This window comes from Mauremys mutica, chromosome 3 (genome assembly GCF_020497125.1).
Source record: "Mauremys mutica isolate MM-2020 ecotype Southern chromosome 3, ASM2049712v1, whole genome shotgun sequence".
Lineage (NCBI taxonomy): Eukaryota > Metazoa > Chordata > Testudines > Geoemydidae > Mauremys > Mauremys mutica.
This window is the reverse complement of record NC_059074.1, coordinates 58,103,615-58,127,288: the sequence shown is the minus strand read 5'-3', so window position 1 is coordinate 58,127,288 and position 23,674 is coordinate 58,103,615. Positions and strand designations below refer to the sequence as shown.

The following is a 23,674-nucleotide window of genomic DNA, read 5'->3' as shown; positions in this document are numbered from 1 at the left end:
AATAATATCCTGTCTGGCAAGCAGTCTCTTGGTATGCCACAGCACAACTTCCAAGACAGGTGGAACATTATCCATAGATTTTCTTTTCTACCTGGAATGTTCTTTGCAGGTGTAATTTACACTCAGGCTGGCATGAGGACTGAAAATGAAGTACTGACATCATATTTTTTTAGTGTCTGTTGTGAAAGTATGTGGCTCTAGGTTTGGAAGACTGCTGTCCCTGCTTATTTATCTTTCAAGTGCCCCAACCACTCTTATTTTTACCACTGAAGAATAATGCCCACTTGCAGTCAGTCAATGACTGGGTATGCTACTGTCTTCTGCACCAATGGATGATTATAGCCCATGCACACGTATTTATTGAATAGGTTTGCCCTTTCAAATTTTACCCAACTCAGTCATTCAACAAAGTAACCAGAGAATGGCATCTGTATCCTGGGTCTCAGCATTATTCTCAGAAAGCAGCCTTGCTTGCCGATCAGCCAGATGCGGCAGGAATTTCACATCAGCTTCTGTGAGCATGCATGGAAAACGACCACTGACATAGCTTGCTAAACTGGATAGTGCAATATTATTAGGAGTGGACTGTTGGATTGTCCTCTGAAATTGACATGTTAGATATCAAAGCTGAATTCCAGAGGCTGTATGGGAATTCTCTTTATCCCTTAATTAAGGGAAACAGTTCGGGTGACTATAGGAAGGTTCTACTCATGCTATGTGGTGGGGAAGGCTAAAAGCTTATGGGGGAGAACTAGATCATATGATTCTCTAAGGATATGTCCACACTGCAATTAGACACCCATGGCTGGCCCGTGCCAGCTAGCTTGGGGTTGCGGGGCTGTTTAACTGCAGTGTAGATAATTGGACTCAGGCTGCAGCCCGAGCTCTGGGACTCTCCCATGTTGTTTTAGAGTCCAGGCTCCACCTGAACCTGAATGTCTACACAATTAAACAGCCCCTTATGTCTAACCATAGTGTAGACATACAATTGCGAGTGTGATTTGCGTGTGTAGACATACCCATGCTAGTCGTACTCTATCTAGCTTGCTAAAAACAGCAGCAAGGGCATTGCAGTGCAGGCTCCAGCACAGGCTGCATAAGACTGCCTGCCTCCCCATTGAGTACGTAGTAGTTTGGGCAGCCAGTGCTGAAGCCCGTGATGAGACATCCACAGTGCCATTTTTAGCTAGCTAGAGCACAGCTAGAGTAGTACACCTACACAAGCTGCACACCTGCAGCTCTAATATAGTTATTCCCTCAAGCTTACTCAAGTCTTTTTGCTCACATTTGATAGTGACTTCTTGATGGAAATAATTCTCAATTGTAGAACAGTCTTAGGTTTGACTGAGCACACACCTATGCCTCACCTATGTTTGTTTCATGCCAGTATCTTAAAGCTATCCTGTATATATTCAGGTCTACAGTCTTTCTGTAGCAGTCTCTTCATTTTTGTCAAGAAAACATGTATACAAAGGTTTTCAAAGCTTTTGTCGTCTGAAAATTCAGGAATACAGCTCCATCCCACAGCACATCCTTCACATCTGCCTCAATTAATCCAATAAAATACAATTAATTCAACTCCCTGGTTTCTGACAGATATTTTACTGAAAACACATAAAGTTATATTTCTGTATAGACTAAAAAATGTGTCCAAACAAGGGCCTTTGGGATTTTTACATTATTGTACTGTATACATTTAGACATTATTCTTTCACATTCAGGAAACCTAGAACTCCGGTATTGAATTTTTTCAAAGGAATGTCAGCAATTCTGTCTACTAGGTCAATATTTGATTCCTGTCCTTTTGGAATGACTTACTTTTTATTCTGATACTGAGTTTCTGTATTGTTGTGAATATTTTGAGAAATCACAGGTAATAAACAGAATTTGCTTAGATTTTACCTTACAGTAGAACTGGCTGAGTTTGCAATAAGGGAAACTAAGAATCACATTCAACACTGTTTTAGGGCTGAAAGTACTACACAATCATATTTTTGCAAGCAAAAGTCACTGCAATGGTCTCCACTGCAGTGGAAGACATTGTGTACTCTAGAGAATTATAGTATAACTTGAATCTCCTCAGGCTGAATTTAATATTATCTTTTAAAAACTTTACAAATTAACAGCCTGATGCTATATTCCTGACACACCTAAGACTCCAATTAATTTGAAATTTGAACTTGATTTGAACAAGATTCAAAGAGTTATTATATACTTTATGGATAACAAAAATATCCAGAGTTACAAAAAGAACAGGAGAACTTGTGGCACCTTAGAGACTAACAAATTTATTTCAGCATGAGCTTTCGTGAGCTACGGCTCACTTCTTCGGATGCATAGAATGGAACACACAGACAGGAGATATTTATACATACCGAGAACATGAAAAGGTGGAAGTATGCATACCAACAGGAAGAGTCTAATCAATTGAGATGAGCTCACGAAAGCTCATGCTGAAATAAATTCGTTACTCTCTAAGGTGCCACAAGTTCTCCTGTTCTTTTTGCAGATACAGACTAACACGGCTGCTACTCTGAAACCATAGTTACAAGTAATTAATATGTTAAAAAATCCTAAACAAACAAAAATAAACCCTATGGGAAGTGATATAAAACTTCAGAGTTCAGAGTTTAAGCCAATCTCTATAATTATTAGTGAGCAGGGCAAGACCTTCATGGCAGACAAATTACTCCACCTCTGCTTTCTGGGGAGTTTCCTGCACCCTTCTCTGAAGCAGCTTGTTACAGCCACTGTCCAAGACAGAGTACCAGACTATTAGGTGGATCACAGGACTAATCCAGTATGTTAATTCCTCTGTTCCTGTTTCACTGGGAGTTGAAGTTCAGAAGGAATGCAGCTTCAAACCAAATTATATACACTTTAAATAAAATAATAATTATAAATAAAATTAAAATATGTAGCTCTTAACAAAGGGGGAATATATCAGCACAGACACTTTGGATACTGCCAGACCACTTTTAAATTTTAAATTACAGTAGCTGATTTGGACTGATCTGAACTAATATGGTTTATTTTAAGTAACAATCTGTTTGCTACTTAGATTAATGAGACTGAGTGATAATGACCCTATTGCATTTCTGAGCAGCACAACATAGTATTAACATAACTTCTAGTTCTGTACTTCAAATGATCCCATTACAGCTATCATTTGACTCAAATGCATAATTTAGCATGCATGTTCAGTTAAAAAACATAAGACTAGAAGTAGATGAATAGTTACATTTTGATTGAAACTGCCTGAAATCTCAATAAAAACAAACTTGCTTCTACTGCTCACAAAAGAGAAAAAGAAAAAGAAGGAAAAGCAGAGACTTGATAATACAAATATACAATACTGATACTTACCTTCACTTTGGGATTATCCTAACTGTGTGATAGGAACACTACAGTATGCCTGAGTGCTGGGCTATTCTAAAACTTTCTTTTTTTTAAGCAACACAGGACATTAAGGGCTTGATCCTATTCCTACTGAAGTCAATAGCAAAACTCAGTGAGTTCAGCAGGAGACTGGGGACTTTAAAACATTTCTTCCTTTTGCTTCTTTCTGTATGAGCTGTTTCCCCTTCAGGCCACATAGATACAAGGCTTTTAAGATTTCTGAAGTAGCAATAAAGAATTGGAACCCCTCAAGCGCATAATGAAGCATCATGCTGCACTCTAATTTATCTGAATTCACTGACCCCATTTTGCCAGTGTTGTTTTTAAATAGAAAACACTAGGTTTCCTCTTAATTGAGAAATGAGACGTAATCTCTTAAAAATAATATTAAACATGTTGGTACTGTAGGTGCAACACCTACACCTTAAAATTATGCCTGTTACATAACTGACCTTTATATGCTGCAGGTTACAAGTCTTGCATTTGTACTGAATTGTTCTGTCAAAAAAGATTTTGTACATGCAGTATGTCATTCATGTCTAACCCATCAACTCTTGATACCCACATATGTCTCTTTGCATTTCCTTGCTACATGTAAACAAGGCTTCTGAGAGATAAACACATTCATTCATGAGGACAGAAGAGATTTATAATACATATTTTTAAAACATTACTGTATAGATTCTTTGCCAAGTTTAGAAATCAGACAAAATTAAATGACTCAAAAACTCTTTCTGAGATAGAAAGTGCTTTTTCTCAGTGGACTATATTCTGACATACACATATGATTAGTCCATATGCCATGGGTAAAGTATAAACTGCAATATTTAAAGGGACCTGTTTTCAATTTGAGTATATATCACTCACCTGTTTGGCTAAGTTGGGATGTGCTTCTGCTCCTTCGAGATACTATGGCAACCACTTTGGCACTGAGACTGGATCGTCTTTTCTTCCCACCTGTTCCAACTGTCCCGACAGCAGTGTCTGATTGACTCCCATCATTATGTTCCAGTTTGTACATCTCTCCACTCACACTTGTGCTTTTTGTGATGGTTCTCCCTGAAGTCCCCATCCGTCTGCCTTGCATTTTAGGGGTAAACGTACTATATTTACAAAGTAAAAACATTTAAATTAAGTGTATGTGTAATAGTGTCTTCAAAACATAATTCATTTTATCAGCAAATTAATTCAACAGTCATTTTAAAGTAAAATCTTATTATAACTCTGTTTATCTGGTATCCAGATATATAACTGATTTGACATCTCTCAAACTACATGCTCTCTACATTGTAATCTATCCTTCACCTCTTCTACAAAAAAATAAACATGGTGGCTCTTCAAAGAGATGGAAACACACAAACACAGAGATGTATCAATTACATGGAGTCTTGCTCTTTGCATCCATTGAATATATACCGTGACCATTGAATATATACAGTGATACTCCAGTAATTTTTACTGCCAATATAAACAAATATATTAAGAGGTAGGTTAATCTACATACATTATAAGCATTGCTCGCAATGGACTGGGCTGTCACTAGACATAGGACACTCTGTTTGCTACCTGCTACACTTTACTAAAAGAGGAGAATAAATAACCAGACCCTCATTAAAATAACTCTATCCATTATTATAGGACAATGTATTCCAAGGACCTCAAAGGTCAATTGAGTAGCTTGCCAAATGTGACTAGCTCCCTTGTAAGCAAGGATGTAATTTATCTGAGTATATTCTATGACTTCCTATTGGTTTTCTCAGGTAAATGCAATCATCCTTCTATGGAGGAAAAATATATAATCTTAAGAATGTCATAAATGAGTCAGATAAAGTAGGTGAGGTAATATCTTTTGGGGGATCAACTTCTGTTGGTGGAACATACAAGCTTTCAAGCTTCACAGAGCTCTTCTTAGGGTCTGAGGAAGGAAACCAGAGTGTCTGAGCTAAATACAAGTGGACACAGATTGTTAACCATTAGGGATTAAGACATGTTGTGGGAGACCACTTAAAATAAAGTGGGCAATTAGGGGTCAGCAAGCAGAGGGGTGTGTTACAAACTGTTGTAAGGATCCATAAACCCAGTGTCTCTGTTGCATCCAGGGTTTTTGGTATCTAGCAGAGTTATGGATTAAGTTCCCAAGCTTGTCTTTTGAAGATGTTGTGCAGGTTTCCTTTACAGATGAGTACTGATAGGTCAGATATGGAATGATCACTTTGTGAAAAGTGTTTGCCCACTGGTGATATGGTGTTTTTGTCTTTTATCATTTTTCTGTGTGAGTTCATTGGAGAGCATAATGATTGTCTGGTTTCAGCCATATAGTTGTTGCTGGGACATTTGATGCTGAATGAGTCCATTTTATTTTCCAGCTTGCCCACCAACCAGTGGGTCTTTCACTAAATTAACTCAAAAAGCAAATTACATAGCCAGGTTTGTTTCATTTTCATTTGATAAAACAGCAAATACCTGTTTGAATTTGAGTGCTCTCAATTTATAAACCTCCTGTTTGATGCTGCAGACAAGGACTGGACAGAGCATTGGGAACTATAATTTAGGGAACAATCCCACTTTACCAAAGGGACCGACTAAGTTACGTAATAAAGGCTAACATCTCAGATTCCTAATACTAGGTGTTATCTTATCTCTAATGGTAGTGCTAAGTTGGCAATCATCCCCATATGGACCCGAGAATTTAACTTGCAATGCAACTTGACCCACTTTATGTTTTGGAGTTGTTAAATTAGACTAACAGTGTCTGGGTTCTTGATCTTAGTTGTATTACTACTGATTAGCTTTATGTAACGTATAAACAAAACAGTGGGATAAGTCTGAAGGATGGTTAATTGAATATTTTATAATCTCCATTTTGAAATGGAAAGTGGAATTTATTGATGAACTGGATTTTCACTTGCCAAAGCCTCCTCAGAAAGAGACATGATGACATACCAGCACCCTGGGGCTGATTAGGGCTGATTAGGGCAGCCTCCTTTGGATTGAGAGGTGGGCTTCTCTGCCTGACTTGGCAGGAAGAACAAGCAGTAAGAAGTATAAGATAGACAAGAAAGTTTGTCAGGAGAGGGGCGGGGCTGAGCTGGGAAGAAGAGTATTCCTCCTAGGTGGGGAGGACCTGACTTTCGTGCTGGCCTTGGTGTTTCCATGGATCTGGGCATCATTAAGCATTAATCCATCTTTGTCCAAAGAGTGATCATAGAGAAGTATAAAATAAATACAAATCTAGAGTGTTTTGATTGCCACTTATCCAGGTTTGTTAATCTCTCACAATATAAACAGCACACATAATAACCTCTGTCACTGTGAGATACAAGAAACAGGAAAAATAACATCTTGCAATATTTGTAAGAAAACTATTATTTTGTATTAAAAAGTGATTCTCTTTTTGATCACCTTTTATCACACAGCAGCTTGTTATTGTAAGTTTCAAAGAAACTTTATGTGGAAACTAAAACATATATACTCTTGTCTTAGACAATATGCTATGCTGCATTGCAGTACTCAAGGAGACTTTTTAGTGGACTAACTGAGGCACAAAGAGCTTAAAATAGGTCCCCTTGTCCCCCATATAGCAAACCACTTTTGTTTTATATGGGAAGGACACATACATTCTTATATTTCCAATACAACATTGTTTTATATTTCTTAGTATGCTGTATCTAAAAACCTCAATCCTTAACAAATCTGAAATCTTAAGAACCTGCAGCAGTTATCAAGAAAACATTGTCCCTTTCAAATAAACTGTTCCCTTTTTCCAAAAACATCATTGCACAAAAAGATGTTCTACAGAAAATGTATAAACATCAGAGAAAGGGATCCATGTACAAGATGCTACTATAATTATATTGTCTTCACGAAAGCATGTAACAAACTCTAAAATTCAATGGATTGAGTATTACTGACAAGAACTACATTATTTTTAAGTAACTACTGCAATGAATATGTACCATTAAGTTAAATTTGTGAATAAGTGCTTGAGTCTGCAACCCCTTACTCATTGGAGTAGTCCTTACATATAGGAGAAGTTCTACCAGCTTCAGTGCAGGAGTTCAAACTTCTTGAATGAGTAAGAGTTTGGTGGATCTGGTATTCAGGAAGGACTTCTCAAATAAAATAATTTAAAGAGCCACATTTTCTAAAATAGGCTCTGAATTTGTGCCCCCAGTTTTTTGTACAGTCAAATTGCAGCTGGTGCAAATAGCAAAATTAAGATAATTAATTACCTAATTTTTTAATATAAATAACATTTGTTATTGAAAATCAGGTAATTAGTTATCTGGATTCTATAATGCCTGCCTCCAAATGACTGCATGTGTGCACTAGGAAAGACACAAGACTCCTGGATAGGAGACAAGACACAAGACTCCTGGCTTTTCAATGGATTGTATACTTCTAAATAAATGCAATTAAAAAATTACCTCAGGCATCTCCACGCCATGGACTTCTCCATGGCCAAAACCAATCTCTACCTCATTAGGCCAATCTGGTCAGGGTATGCACTTTTTGGGTTTACTATTAGATCTATGCACTATAGTTGTGATGCATTAACACTGGATGTAAGGGTGGGGTATTTAACACACACATAGTGAGCCGCAATCACAGCACTTTTGAAATAGCTGGAAGGAGGATTCTAAGAGCATTGTGTCTCATAGTGTGCCTCTTTATATCCTACATTGTGTCTCTTTATATCCTATCAGCTCATAGTGGGAATACAGATGTGGCTCAACCATGGATCCAGCTCTCAACACAATTCTCAAGCTGTTGGGCAGACTGCATATTTCTCTGAGAACAAACAAATATTTTATTTGAAAATGTCCCTTCTTATCAATCTAATCATTTATTTAAATTTGCTAATAATGGAAATTACTTTTGTCAAAGAATTTGTGTTACCAGCACTTTTTAAAAAATAAAATCACTTTTGTTTTTACCACAAGATCAGACTTTATAAACAATTAAATTTCCTGCAATATGGGGAGGGCACAATATGCCAAACTAATATTAATTCAACTAATGTGTAACCAGTCAGGGCTGGCCTTACCATGAAGCGAACTGAGGTGGCTGCCTCAGGTGCCAGACTGGGGGGGGGGGAGTGAGGCGCCACTAGGCCCCAGAGTGTAGAGAATTGTGTCTGCTGCTGGTGCATATATATTCTTTCTGCTCTAGATGCACAGAGCGGTGGAGTGCTGTGCTGGAGGAAGGAGGGCACAAGAGACATAACAGGCAGGCAGGAGAAAAGGTGAGAGGGAATAACAGAAAGCAGCAGGAGCTGTAGGGAGAGAAAGGAGGAGGATCCTCTTATGTACCTCTCTAGCACCCCCAGGAGCCTGGACTGATTAACACCAGCTTCTCAGGAAGCTTCCTGTTTCCTGCTGCTTCCGTCAACCCACTTGAGGAGACCAGGCAGTCAACTGAAGTAGTAGGAGCCAGTTAGGCCCTTAAGACCTGATAGTTTTCCTCACTCAGGCCCTGCTACCAGCCTGCTTATTTGTTCCCTTCAACTGAGTGTTGAGAGCCACTATAGCTGTCACAGAACAGCAGTCATGAGTGAAAGAAGAAAATGCCCCTCTGGGGCAGCATTCAGAAAAAGAGAGAAAGCAAAGGAAGCTTTTCTGTCTAAGCAGGAAGGAGCTCTCCTGAGATACAGAGACACAAATGTTAATGGTGAGCCTTCTGGCCCTAGTGAGAATGTGAGTGGTGAGGAGATGCCTGATCTTCCAGTTAGTCAGAGTGCAGGTGACTGGCAGCTACTGCAGCATCCGTATCTCCATCTCAAATGGATGTAATCATGCACATTCCCGAAAAAAAGTGTACATCAGAGAAGAGTGTGGTGGAGGCGCAAGAAACAGCTGCTGCTGAGAATAGTTCCTTAAGTCTAGATGATCCAGGACTGTGGACCCACTTGAGCAGTAGTCCCGAGGGACTTCCTTGAACTCCATGGGCCACAGCAAGTGAAAAACTTCATATTCTCCAGACAATGAAAATAGAACTTTCCATCCAACACATTACTGGCGTGAAATCCCTAATGGTGACAAAGTGGAGAGGCCATGGTTTATGTACTCAAAACCCCAGAATGCTGCATACTGTTTTTGTTGCAAATTCTTCCAGTTGGGTTCTACAGGAACAAAGGACTTGAAAAATCTTGCTAGAAATCTGGCATGTCATGAGAAGGCAGCAAATCATCAGAGAGCATTCCATAGGTTGAAAGAGCTTGAGATGAGACTACGGTTAAAGGCCACCCTAGATGATCACCATCAAGAGACGATTGCATCAGAGTCTCTTTACTGGCAAAATGTGCTAAAAAGGCTCATTGCCATCGTGAAAATGCTTGCTACCCAAAACCTAGCACTGCGTGGCACTTCAGATCAGCTATATGTGCCAAACAATGAAAACTTCCTTAAAATTGTGGAGCTGATGGCTGAGTTTGATGCTGTACTCCAGGAGTATCTCAGGGAAGGTCTAGTCTAGTGTAGATGTGATAAAATCGATCCCCGATCACGCTGCCCGTCGACTCCGGAATTCCAGCTCACGAGAGGCAGAAGTGGAGTCGACGGGGGAGTGGCAGTGGTCAACTTGCTGCCTTCCTCACGGCCAGGTAAGTCGACCTAAGATACACTGACTTCAGCTACGCTATTTGCTTAGGTTGACCCTCCTGCTAGTGTAGACCTGGGCTAAGAAGAGTCACCACCCAAGAAATGTACACACACCACTACCTTGGAAAAACAATTCAAAATGAGATCATACGGTTACTGGCAACAAAAGTCAAACAGAAGATTGTGGCAGATCTGAAGTCAGCAAGATATTACTCTGTTATTCTGGACTGCACACCTGACATCAGCCATACGGAACAAATGACTTTAATGGTGTGTTTTGTAACAACAACAGAACCTAGTGAAAATGTCCCTGCAATGGTGACTGTCAGAGAGCATTTTCTAGAATGTATTGACATTGATGATACTACAGGAGCTGATATGACAAATGTGCTTCTTAAAAAGCTGGAAGATACGGGAATTGTGATAGCTGACATGAGAGGTCAGGGCTACGATAAAGGTGCCAACATGAGAGGAAAGAACAGAGGCGTGCAGACACGGATCCGAGAGTTAAACCCTTGAGCTTTTCTTGTCCCATGCAGGTCTCATTCATTGAACTTGGTGGTCAGTGATGCGGCATCAGCTTCTAGTGAGGCTGCTGAATTTTTTAATGTAATTCAAAGCATCTATGTATTTTTCTCTGCATCAACTCATCGATGGCAAATTTTGAAACAATATCTGGGAACATCCTCTCTGACACTGAAACCACTGAGTGCCACACAATGGGAAAATCAAGTGGAGGCGATAAAGCCTATCAAACACCAAATTGGGAAGATAGATGATGCCATAGTTGCCATTATGGAGGATAATGCTATGACAGGAACTGTTTGTGGGAGAACAGTGGCAGAGGGAAATGGAATCACCAGAAACATACGTAAAAGACGGTTACTCACCGTAGTAACTGTTGTTCTTCGAGATGTGTTGCTCCTATCCATTCCAGTTAGGTGTGCACGCCGTGCGTGCACGGCTCTTCGGAACATTTTTACCCTAGCAACTCCGGCGGGCCAGCTGGGCACCCCCTGGAGTGGCGCCGCTACGGGGCTGAATATATACCCCAGCCGGCTCGTCCGCTCCTCAGTTCCTTCTTGCCGGCTACTCCGACAGTGGGGAAGGAGGGCGGGTCTGGAATGGATAGGAGCAACACATCTCGAAGAACAACAGTTACTATGGTGAGTAACCGTCTTTTCTTCTTCGAGTGATTGCTCCTATGCATTCCAGTTAGGTGATTCCCAAGCCTTACCTAGGCGGTGGGGTCGGAGTGAGACGTGGCAGAGTGTAAGACTGCGGAGCCGAAGGCTGCATCGTCTCTGGATTGCTGCACCAACGCGTAGTGGGAAGCGAAGGTGTGGACAGAAGACCAGGTGGCCGCTCTACAAATGTCCTGGATGGGGACACTTGCGCCCTCGTCGAGTGAGCGGTGAGGCGGCATGGTGGCATGCGAGCAAGCTCATAGCATGTCCGGATACACGCCGTTACCCAGGAGGAAATCCGCTGCGAGGAGACCGGCTCGCCTCTCATGCGATCGGCAACCGCTACAAACAACTGGGTCGAACGCCGGAAGGGCTTCGTCCGCTCGATATAAAAAGCGAGGGCCCTGCGGACATCCAGGGTGTGAAGCTGTTGCTCCCGAGGTGAGGCGTGCGGCTTCGGGAAGAAGACCGGGAGGAAGATCTCCTGATTGACATGGAAGGCCGAGACGACTTTCGGGAGGAAGGCCGGGTGAGGGCGAAGCTGTACCTTGTCTGCATGGAAGACGGTATAAGGTGGACCAACCGTTAGGGCACGAAGCTCGGACACTCGTCTCGCTGAAGTTATAGCGATGAGGAAGGCCGTCTTCCATGACAGGTAGAGGAGGGAGCACGTGGCCAAAGGCTCGAAGGGGGCTCCCATAAGCTTGGCCAGAACCAGGTTTAAATCCCAGGCCGGGGTAGGACGCCTTATGGGCGGGTACAACCGGTCCAGGCCCTTCAGGAAGCGGGAAACCATCTGGCTGGAGAAGATGGATCGGCCGTCTATGGATGGGCGAAAGGCGGACACGGCTGCCAGGTGTACCTTCAAGGAGGAGACCGCGAGACCTTGCTCCTTAAGGTACCAGAGGTAGTCCAGGATTGTAGAAAGAGGGACTAGGAAGGGATTAAGGCCGCGCTGGTCACACCAGAGGGCAAAGCGTTTCCACTTCGCGAGGTAAGTGGAGCGGGTGGAAGGCTTTCTGCTTTCAAGCAGGACTCGCTGTACTGCCGCGGAACAGTCTCTCTCCGCGTGGGTCAGCCACGCAGGTACCAAGCTGTGAGATGGAGGGACTGCAGGTCCGGGTGGCAGAGTCTGCCGAAGTCCTGCGTGATGAGATCCGGCCATAATGGGAGGGGAATGGGCTCCCGAACGGAGAGCTCGAGCAGCAGGGTGTACCAATGCTGCCTCGGCCAGGCCAGAGCGACGAGTATTAGGTGGGCTCGGTCCCTCCGAAGTTTGAGCAGCACCCGGTGGACGAGCGGGAACGGAGGGAAGGCGTAAAGGAGGTGATCCGTCCAGGAGTACAGGAAGGCGTCCGACAGGGAGCCCAGCGAGCGACCCTGGTAGGAACAGAACTGGTGGCACTTCCTGTTCTCCTTGGAGGCAAGCAGGTCTACCTGGGGAAAGCCCCACTGTTGGAAAATCATGTGCACCACATCCGGTCGAAGGGACCACTCGTGGGCGAGGAAAGACCTGCTGAGGTGGTCCGCCAGCGTGTTCTGCACTCCTGGAAGAAAGGACGCTTCTAGGTGAATCGAGTGGGTCACGCAGAAGTCCCACAGGAGCATCGCTTCCTTGCAGAGGAGAGAGGAGCGGGCTCCGCCCTGCTTGCTCACGTAGAACATTGCCGTCGTGTTGTCCGTGAACACTGCGACGCAGCGGCCTTGCAGGCGGGTGCGGAAGGTGTGACACGCCAAACGGATCGCTCGCAGCTCCCGGATGTTGATGTGAAGAGCGAGCTCTTGGGGCGACCAAAGACCTTGGGTGTGAAGGTCACCCAGGTGAGCCCCCCACCCCAGCACTGAGGCATCCATGGTCAGAGTGACGGATGGGTGAGGAGGGTGGAACGGGACTCCTGCACACACTACCTCTGGGTCCAGCCACCAGCTGAGTGACTCGAGGGTGGGCTTCGTGACCGTGACCACCATGTCGATGGGGTCGCGATGTGGGCGGTACACCGACGCTAGCCAGGACTGGAACGGGCGAAGGTGGAGTCTCGCGTATGCGGTGACAAACGTACAGGACACCATGTGTCCCAGGAGGCGGAGGCAGGACTGAACCGTTGTCGTGGGAAAGGTCAGGAGGTCTCGGATGAGGAGACCATTGTCTGGTGCCGAGATCGCGGGAGGCAGGCCCTGGCCAAATTGGAGTCGAGAACCGCTCCAATGAACTCCACCCGCTGCGACGGAGTTAAGGTGGACTTCTCGGCATTGATGAGAAGACCGAGGTGTCGAAATAGAGACAGGATTTCTGTCATCTGGTCCGTTACCAGCCGCCGGGACGTTCCGCGAACCAACCAATCGTCGAGATACGGGTAAACGTGTATATGACGACGGCGGAGGGCTGTGGCAACCACTGCCATGCACTTGGTAAAAACCCTCAGCGCGGTGGATAGGCCGAATGGTAGCACTGCGAACTGGTAGTGTGCGTTGTTGACTACGAAACGCAGGTAGCGTCGATGGGGAGGGTAAATCGCGACATGGAAGTACGCGTCCTTCATGTCGAGGGCGGCAAACCAGTCTCCCGGATCCAGGGAGGGAATGATGGTCCCCAGGGTGACCATGCGAAACTTGAACTTGAGCAGGTACCTGTTGAGCTCCCGGAAGTCCAGTATTGGACGTAGACCTCCTTTCGCCTTGGGGATGAGAAAGTATCGGGAATAGAATCCCCTGCCCCGCATGTCGTTCGGCACCTCCTCTATGGCACCCAAGCTCAACAGAGTCCCGACCTCTTGTAGGAGGAATTGCTCGTGAGAGAGGTCCCTGAAGAGGGACGGGGTAGGTGGGTGGGAAGGGGGGGGCGAAACAAATTGAAGGCGGTAACCAGACTGGATTGTTTGAAGCACCCAGTTGTCCGTTGTTATTTGGGACCACGCCGAAAAGAAATGGGAAAGGCGGTTGCAAAATAAACGGGTAGGATCCGGTACAGAGACTGATGGGCCGTCCTCGGGCGTCCCATCAAAACGCCTGTTTGGGGCCCTTGGGGGCCTTGGAAGGCGGATGGGTTTCGTTGCACCGGTTGCCCGATGGTCTACAGTGATTCAGGCCGGGCCGTCGGCTGTTATAGGGACGGGACCTGGGCTGATTAAAAGGCCGGTAGGGTTGTTGTCTGAATGACCTTCGCTGGGTTGCAGGTGTATGCATCCCCAGAGTGCGGATGGCTATGCGACCGTCCTTGAGGGTCTGGATTCTGGAATCAGTCTTTTCAGAAAACAGACCCTGAGTATCGAAGGGCAGGTCCTGCAGGGTGTACTGCACCTCGGGCGGCAGTGTGGAAGACTGCAACCAGGAGATGCGCCTCATGGTCACTCCTGAGGCCAGGGTTCTTGCACCCGAGTCCGCAGAGTCGAGAGCGGCATGGATGGAGGACCTGGAAGACTTTTTTCCCTCTTCCAACAACGCTGAGAACTCCTGGCGGGAGGCTGTCGGGATCAGCTCTGCGAATTTCGCCAGGGACACCATGATGTCAAAGGTGTACCTGGTGAGGAGGGCCATCTGGTTGGCGATCCGAAGCTGGAGACCGCCTGCAGAATAGACCTTGCGGCCCAACAGATCCATACGCCTCGCCTCCCTGGACTTCGGCGCTGGGGCGGGCTGGCCATGCCTCTTCCTGTCGTTGACCGACTGGACGACCAACAAGTCTGGGGCAGGATGAGTGTACAAGTACTCATACCCCGTGGGGGGGACGGAGTACTTCCTTTCAACCCCGCGGGCGGTGGGAGGGACGGACGCCGGTGACTGCCAGATGGTAGTGGCATTTTTCTGAATAGTGCGGATGAATGGCAAGGCCACCCGCACTGGAGCCTCCGCTCCAATCACATTAGTCACCAGGTCTTTGTCCTCCGTGACCTCCGCCACGGGGAGGTCGATAGCCTTCGCCACCCGGCGAAGAAGGTCCTGGTGGGCCCGCAAGTCAATCGGTGGAGGGTCAGTCGTAGAAGCCCCGGCCACCGCCTCGTCTGGTGAAGACGACGAGGATAGGCCTTGAACCACGGCCTCTGCAGGTGGTTCCTCTAAGGGGTGGGCGGCTGACTCGGGCCGAGGATGCCTCTGGGGATCAGGTGGTAACTGAGCCGAACCTGGTGGTGAAGGGGGCGGTCTGCTTATTGTGGCCTCCGGTACCCTGCGTTCAGAGGCAGGGGCCCTCGGAGGGAAAGACATCCCTTGAGTCTCGTACTGGGCCCAGGGGACCCAGAAGCCCCACTGCTGCGCACCCTGGGCTTGACCTTGCGGGGCAGCCGGAAGATGACCATTGCTGCCTGCCCCCGAAGTGACCGACGAGTGACGAGATGGCCACGGGGGTGCGGAGGCGCTGATGGACTGCGCCGTCGAGGCTGGCAATCTGTCCCCGGACGGTGCCGAGGATCGGTGCCGGTCGTCGCGGTACCGAGATGGCGAACGAGACCATCGACCGCCGCGGTGCCGGGAGTTCGACCGGTGCCGGGAGCTCAACCAGGATCTCGACCGGCGGTGCCGGGAGCGGCTCCGGGAGTCACGGTGCCGGGAACGGTGCCGGGAATCGGACCTTCGTCGGTGCCGACGGGAAGGCGATCGGGACCAGGAGCGTCTCCAGGAGTGCGACCAGTACCGCGATATTGAGCGGTACCGGGACTGCGACCGGCGTCGAGAAGGTGACTGGTACCGCGATGGTGAGCGGTGCCTGGACCTCGAGCGGTGCGACGATGACCGTCTTCAGGACCGGGAGCGAGACCGGGACCTGGAGCGCCGTCTATTTCGTCCGTCCGGGGAAGGGGGCCGCATCATAGCTGGCTTACCCGCTGACACGACAGCCCGCACCGGTGGTGCCGGGGGCCGGAGGCTCGGTGCCTCTGTGAGCTCTATGAGCTCCCTCGCCATCGAGAATGTCTCGGGCGTGGATGGTAGCTGCAGCTCGACTGCGGTCGGCACCGGGGAGCAGGGTGGTACCGGACTCGATGGCCCTTGCGGCGCCGGAGTCAACGGCACGGTGCATGGCCTGTGCACGGCCACAGCCGGTACCGGAGGTGGTGGTGGTGGCTGGGTTACGTGACCCTGAGCATGGGTCTTTGCAGTTGCCTTCGCCGGCTTACGCTTCCTCGATGGTGAGAGGGAACGGTGCCGGGTCGCCGGTGCCGCTTGCGGAGGTCGAGGAGCCTCGTTGCCGGAGTGGCTCGGGGCCGCCGGTGTGCTGCGCGCTGATGAAGACTTCGGCGCTGGCGCGGTCGGTGCCGGGGGCTGGAGCGTTGCCTCCATGAGGAGCTGTTTCAAGCGACTGCCCCGCTCCTTTCGTGTTCGGGGCTTAAAGGCCATGCAGATAGGGCACTTATCTGTACGGTGAGTCTCCCCGAGGCAGCGCAGGCAGGAGTCGTGCGGATCCCCGACTGGCATGTGCCGCTGGCAAGATGCGCAGGGCTTAAAGCCCGGTGCCTTGGGCATGAGCCCGCACCGGTTGCGGAAAAAGAGGGGTAAACCCCCCTTATTCCCTTATCCTAAACTATACTAACTAACTTATTCAACTATCTAACACTAAGTACTCAAACAACTATATACATACAAAAGTAGCGAACGCTAGGGTTGTGGAGGACAGAGAGCACTCCACTGTTCCAACTGGCCGTCACGGGCGGTAAGAAGGAACTGAGGAGCGGACGGGCCGGCTGGGGTATATATTCAGCGCCATAGCGGCGCCACTCCAGGGAGCGCCCAGCCGGCCCGCCGGAGTTGCTAGGGTAAAAATGTTCTGAAGAGCTGTGCACGCACGGCGCGCACACCTAACTGGAATGCATAGGAGCAATCACTCGAAGAAGAACTTCAAATTTCTGTGTGGCTTAGTGTTGTGGCATGACATACTGTTTGAAATAAATGTTGTAAGCAAAAGACTCCAAGGTGTTGACCTTGATATATCTGGAGCAATGGAACAACTGGACAAAGCAAAGTCATATCTACAGACTTACTGGTCAGGTGAGGGATTTCAAAATGTTCTGAAGAGTGCACAGAAGTTGGCAGAAGAACTTTACACTGAAGCTATTTTCCCACCCATTCAAGAATACAAAAGTCACCGAAGAAGACATTTTGATTAGGAGGCACAGGATAATCCCATAAGAGACCCCAAACAACAATTCAAAGTTGAATTCTTTAACCAGGTGCTAGATTGTCCATACAATCAGTTGAAGAACGTTTCATGCAGCTCAAGGAACACAGCAGTATATTTGGGATGTTATATGATGTTCCAAAACTCCTTACTATAGCTGAAGAAGACCTACACCAAAAATGCAGGGCACTAGAGACAGCGTTGACACATGATGACATGTGCAATATTAATGTGAGTGATTTAGGTGATGAACTGAAAGCCCTTTCAAGATGCATTTCAGCAGGATCAATTCCAAAGTCTGTTCTTGAATATATGCGCAGAAATAAGAGGACCACTCTCTTTCCAAATGCTTTTGTTGCTCTGTGCATACTTCTAACATTTCCTGTAACAGTTGCCAGTGGAGAACGCTGCTTCTCCAAGCTGAAGTTAATAAAAACACATTTACGCTACACAATGACACAGGAGAGGCTGGTCGGCCTTGCAACCATCTCAATAGAGCATGAGCTGGCCTAGACTGTGGACCTTCAGGAAGCAGTTCAAATCTTTGCAACCAAGAAGGCATGGAAAGCACCACTTTGATTATTCAAACAGATAAAAATGCCAGTGTTTACTATGCAGACAAGAAAAGTTACATTTGCTGTTCAGGGGTTTGAAAGTTAAGTGTTACTTAAAATTTTTGAACAAGGCATTTTAAGTTGTTAGTTCTCTTTTATTGGGGGTAGGCAGCAGAGCAGTACCATGAGAGGAGTAGAACAGGAAGAAGGCAGAATTGAGACCTTTCAAAGTTTTGGCCCAAATGAGGGGGCGTCATTTGAGCTCCCCGCTGTCAGGTGCCAAAATATTGTGGGCCGGCCCTACATCTAGTGGTCAGTGGGTGTCCTCTTCTCGGGGGAAGCTCCAGGCACGGCAAGCCCCGGGGGGGGAGGGGGGGGGGAAGGGGGACGTGGCGTGCTGGTCGTCGTGAGGGTGGCAGTAAAGGAGCCGTCAGTGGCATTTCTGCAGGAGGAAGTCTGCTGGTCCCATGGCTTTGGTGGCAGTTCAGCAGTGGGCACGCCAAACGCGTGGACCGTGGTGATCGCCCGCAGAACCGCTGCTGAATCCGCATGACTGGCAGACCTGCCGCAGAAATGCCGCCGAAGGCTCCCTGACTGCCATGCTTGGGGCGGCAAAAAAAAATAGAGCCGCCCCTGCCTCTTCTGTACCCAGTTCACAGCTGATGCAAATCTGTTACAGCTCCAAACCTACAGAGCCTGGTTTTTTATCTGAAACTGTAGACTCATGCGTTCAGTTCTGAGGTTATGTCTACACTGCAGTAGGGGGTGAGCTTGTACTCACTTGGCTCAAGCAAGTGTGCTAAAGTTGCAGTGTGGATGTCATGGCACTGGCAGAGACTCGAGCTAGCCACCCTAGCTCAGACCCAGGGGGTTGGGTGGGCGTGAGAGCCTGAGCTGCCACTCGAAATAGCAATTTTTAGTCCTCTAATTTGGCTTGAGTTAGTGTGAGTCTGTCTATTTGGGCTGGGAGGCCTGCTTCCAGCTGCAGTGTAGCTATACTTTAAATGTCCCCACTTCAAAGCCTGGTGCTGGCATAGATGAAAGCCATCATACTTGCACACAGATTCATTCTTTTCCTTTTTACCCCAGTCATGATGGTAGGTGCATATAACCAAAATATTACCTTTGTGTGTGGTGGGGAAAGAGAGACTTTCCCTCTTGCTCTCAATACCCAAGCAAACTGTTTTGCAAGTATGCTGATTGCTTCATAAACTAAATACTCTACCTCACTTGCTATTACTATTTTATTGCTAGATCAACCTCTTTGTAATGAGATCTATTGCACTGCAGTAAAATCCAGCCTTTCAAAATATCTTATCTAATATCATATTTTATTTCATATAACACACACATTTTGTTCCTCTTTTCCTTCCCACAAATACTTCAATGCCAACTGAATGTGAATCAGGACTACCCAACCCATAGGAATACAGCAGTTAATGCATTTTTTGTATTTACTTTACATACACCAACCAATTAGAAATACTCTAATGAAAGTTACAAAATTCACTTAGAAACTTATTTTGTGAACAGGGAATACATATTTGGATTTTCTCTGAGACTTGAATTATAGAACATGAAGGTAAGTGTATATTTTCTAGCTCTATAACTGAAGGTTGCTAGGACAATTAGCCCACTTTAGTAAAATATAGCATTTTAAAGGTTATATTTGGAAGTTTTGAAACTTCATATTTTAAAAAAATAATGAATTCAGGGTTCATGAAATGTGTCAGACTGTCAATACTGCACATTGAACTGTCGATTTATTTATAGAACATGTACCTCTTAGGCAGCAGCACGCACGCTTCTGCACACTGTGTCAGCAACATTCTGCCTTGACTCTGACCTGCCAGAGACTGCCTTTATTGCTGTATCTATACTAGGGAACTGAAATGGTTGACGTCAATCATAAAGTGTTCATTGCCTCCACATCACGCTTGCTGAGTTGGTGGAGGAACTGTTGCAGGTTTTCCCTTTGTCCACCCTAGCTCTCTTTTAAACTATTCCTGTCGCAATATTTTCTGGGTATCTTAGCCCAGTTCCTGGAGGAGATTTTGAAAGGTGCACTGGGGGAAAGTGGCGAGAGAATTAGTTGAGCCATTTCAGCACGCCCACATTGCACTGGCTGTACATTGGTTCAGAGTAAGCCATATTTTAAACCTTCTGAAAGCCTAGTCTATTTCAACTTGTTCTCTGGATCATAGGCGTCATCTTTATGAGTTGCTGGGAGGTGCACATTAAATGTTGTACACATGTTCTAGGGGGATGGTAAATTTCTCTAGTGCAGACAAAGTTCTTGGTTGAGGGTAGTTAGTTTTATGATAGCTCAGTTTTTAGCTTCTCTACTAAAATGACAATCAGCTGCCAGTTAGTGCAATTAGGAACTGAACTGAACTGGGCAACTCATTTTACACAGGTCACCAAAAAGTCACCAGGAGCTTTAACAATGCTCCCAAGTGCCAGATGAGGCTAGAAATGAGATATGCCCTATTGTCCTGTGGCAGAGACCCAGCTCCTAGGCTACTGTGATTACCTCAGGATCTCTTCTTTCATTTTGTTTTAAAAAAGTAAATTTCTAGTCCTCACGGTTATAAAAGAAAGGACAGAGAATGTGAACCCAGTGTAACCAATGCAATACTATCTGTCTGAGTCTGCAGACAGCCTGACCCTGACACAATAGTTCTGAGTAATGTGATCTGCCCCACACATTCAAATAGGGTGTTAATGCCATGGCTCACTGTACCAGGGTCCTGCCAACACTACCTCAGCAGAAAGTAGTTTATGGCAGTGCAGCATTGGCCCATTTACCCACCCACACAGATATACCAAGGCTTTTAGGAGTCCATCTACTGCCCCTTTATTGGGTAGAAGAGGGCCCAATGTTCCTTGCTTTACTTTTCTGGGAGGGTGAACCTTTACCACTGCCATTTCATGTCTGAGGTGTAGCCACAGTGCAGGGATGGGGCTATAGGGACAGAGCCATGGGGGCTCCATGTTATTGTGTATGTAGGGCCCTGATGCATGAGCCTCATCTACACTAGCATTGCAGTTTGAATTTTAGTGAGAATTTCTGCAGATCATGCTTGCTGGTGAAATGTTCTGTAGCACTTTTACCTCTGCTGTGCGCTATACAGCACCATACAATTGTACAGCTCTTAGTTTATAAATAAATATAGTCTAAAATAGACTGAAATTAATATCTCATGTAATAAAGAATTAAGAAATTTTAAATACTTGTGCTTACAGTGTTCATTAAGATTTAGCTGAAATGTTGCAAACACATTAAAATGTATTTACTTGAAATATTAATTTACAGGAATGTGTCATTTTTGGTAATGAATATCAACTGATCAATTGTATTAATTTATAAAATTCATCCTTGAAGTAAGGAAACACATTTATTTCAACGTGACCTTTGCATAACCATTTTCCAGAAGTTTTTGAAGTAAACAAACATGAATCTGAAGATCTTTCATTTTTTTTAGAGCAAGCCTACATGTTTTTGTTACTACACTCCCACTATTTTGTGCTTTGATTTTTATGACTCATTATTATCTTTCTCTATAATATCTATTAGCAAATAATTTCCTCTAATTCATAAAGAAATGTGGCTTTATAATTTAGTAAATTTAAAAAGAAATCCTGTATGTTTCTCATATATATATCAATATCCCCTATCAATTGCTCAACTTTCATTCTTGTGGTGTCAACCTTTCATTAAAATTCCAACATCATTGGCCTTGTCTGCCTTAAACTATTTTTCCTAAAAATTCTCACTTATATAATTCCACTGATGCTGGCATTGTTGCTGACCCACAGCTGCTGGGCCCCAATGCGAACAGCTGTCAGAATAGACTAGTCAGAGACTAGTGGAGGCAAGGACATAAAGATACAGGACCCAAAGTTTGTAGGGCCAGATCCTCAGCTGCACCAGACTGCTGAAAAGGGAGGGGAAAGGATTGTTTGAAGCCTTTGTTGTGCTCTCCCAATGCCTTGGCTAAATCAACCCCGGCGTTACTTAGCACGACTGCAGGGCTGCTCTAAATTCTGCCAGCTTGCAATGGTCCCTTGAGGATCACTGGAGTGCGGTACTCTCTTGCTACATTGCTTGCTGCCATTGGCAACAGAGAGGTGGTATACAGCTAGCTAGGAAAAGGTGAGAGTGACACAAAAGAGGCTGTAGCTGAGACCAGAGACACATAAACCCTCCCCCGCTATTTTGTTTTTGAAAATACATTTCCAGCCTTCTTTATATATCATAAAGAAACAAAAAATAGCCCAAGTGCAATTTTTTTCCTTTGTATGTCACCTTAATGCTTATATTAGATACTACTATACTGTGACTCTGCAAAGACTCAGCTGGACTATTTTCACACTTACATTTAAGTACGTACAGAATTCTTTTGTAGGATTGGAACATAAATTGGTACATTCTGAAGTTAAGATGTCAATTCAGATTCAATTATCAAAGCGTAAATCTAACTGAAGTGAATAGAGTTTTCCAGATTAACACAAGGGTAATGGAGATCATAGGTTACCTAACCTTCTCTTGAAGATTCTCTGAGCATCTTTTTCTCTGTAACTACAAGATGAACATCTTTACAGCACCAAGCTGAAGTTGTTTCTAATTATCACCATAGCAACACTGTTACCATTACTACAGTGGCAATAGCCATTCAGTATAATTAACAATGATTAAATATTGATTCACAAACAGTATTAACAAACTAAAAATCATGAATGTGTACAATAATTCCAGTTACAGATAGTTAAAATATATTTCTGTATTATGGACAGAACTTCTGTGTTTTGAAAATCTTGGTATTTTACTATGTAATAACTTAATTTCATACCTTTTATTAAAAAGCCATCCATAGTAGATGTAAAAAATGATAGTTCTCTTAATTCCATAAAATCCTGTATTCAAGCCATTTTCTTACAGTTCACATATACTAGGATTTCTTTGGATTTGCATATTACTTATTTTAAAAACACTGGACCTCAGATATCTTCAAATATTGATTTTTTTAGTAATAGTTTTTGCACTTTACATGACAAATGAATGAAGGTGAATGAATGAAATAAGTAGTAGCTGTATCTTAATTTGTAACCATTTTGGTTAAGTATAGTTCTTTGATTTGTACTTTTATGTGCCTTTTTCAGATTATTTATATGAATAATTAATAGGGCTTATATAGAAATGTTAATTAAAATATAGGTTTAATGGCAGACAGCTGACAAATATTTATTATATTTTATCCACCAAATGTAGAAACAAACCATTTTTAACTAGACCAAAAAAAACTGTAATTTTGTTTTATTGTTTATTCTTGGTTTTTTTAAAAACATTTTAACATTTTTAGCATTGAAAACGAAGGATGTGATTCTTCTTCCACTGAAATGGAATAACAAAACTCCAATTGACTACAATGAAAGCAGGATCGGGCCCTAAATTCACACCATATGAGTTGTCCTTCAGCACTATGCACTCATGACAGATTATTAAATTCTAGTCATATTGAGTGCCAAACAGGAGCAGAATGTTTACTTTATGAATGAAAAACAGTTTTAATTATAATCTGCCGAAGCAATAATTTATGTAACTGAAATGGATTGTAAGTAAAATGAGATCCCTACCAAACTCCGGTAAATCAACTTTGTATTTCAATAGCCAGACGCAAATATGAAAACAGTACTTTTGCAATCTACTGTATTTATTTGAAAGTTGTACTTCACTGGTATTTACCTGAATGAAGAATGAACCAAATATCTATTCAGAGAATAGTATGTTATTAACCAACTGGCATAAAAGATAACCCTTAAGTAAAT

The 23,674-nt window shown here is 44.7% G+C and overlaps 1 protein-coding gene across 3 annotated transcripts in view; it reads right to left on the bottom strand.

Annotated features, from left to right (window-relative positions):
* Positions 1-23,674, bottom strand: part of RIMS1 (regulating synaptic membrane exocytosis 1) — a 348,972-nt gene that overhangs the window by 48,667 nt on the left and 276,631 nt on the right. For all 3 annotated transcript variants that reach the window (XM_045010069.1, XM_045010070.1, XM_045010068.1), the window contains one exon: positions 4,267-4,502. In XM_045010069.1, the coding sequence (XP_044866004.1) occupies positions 4,267-4,502 (236 nt within the window). The remainder of the gene's footprint in view (positions 1-4,266; positions 4,503-23,674) is intronic.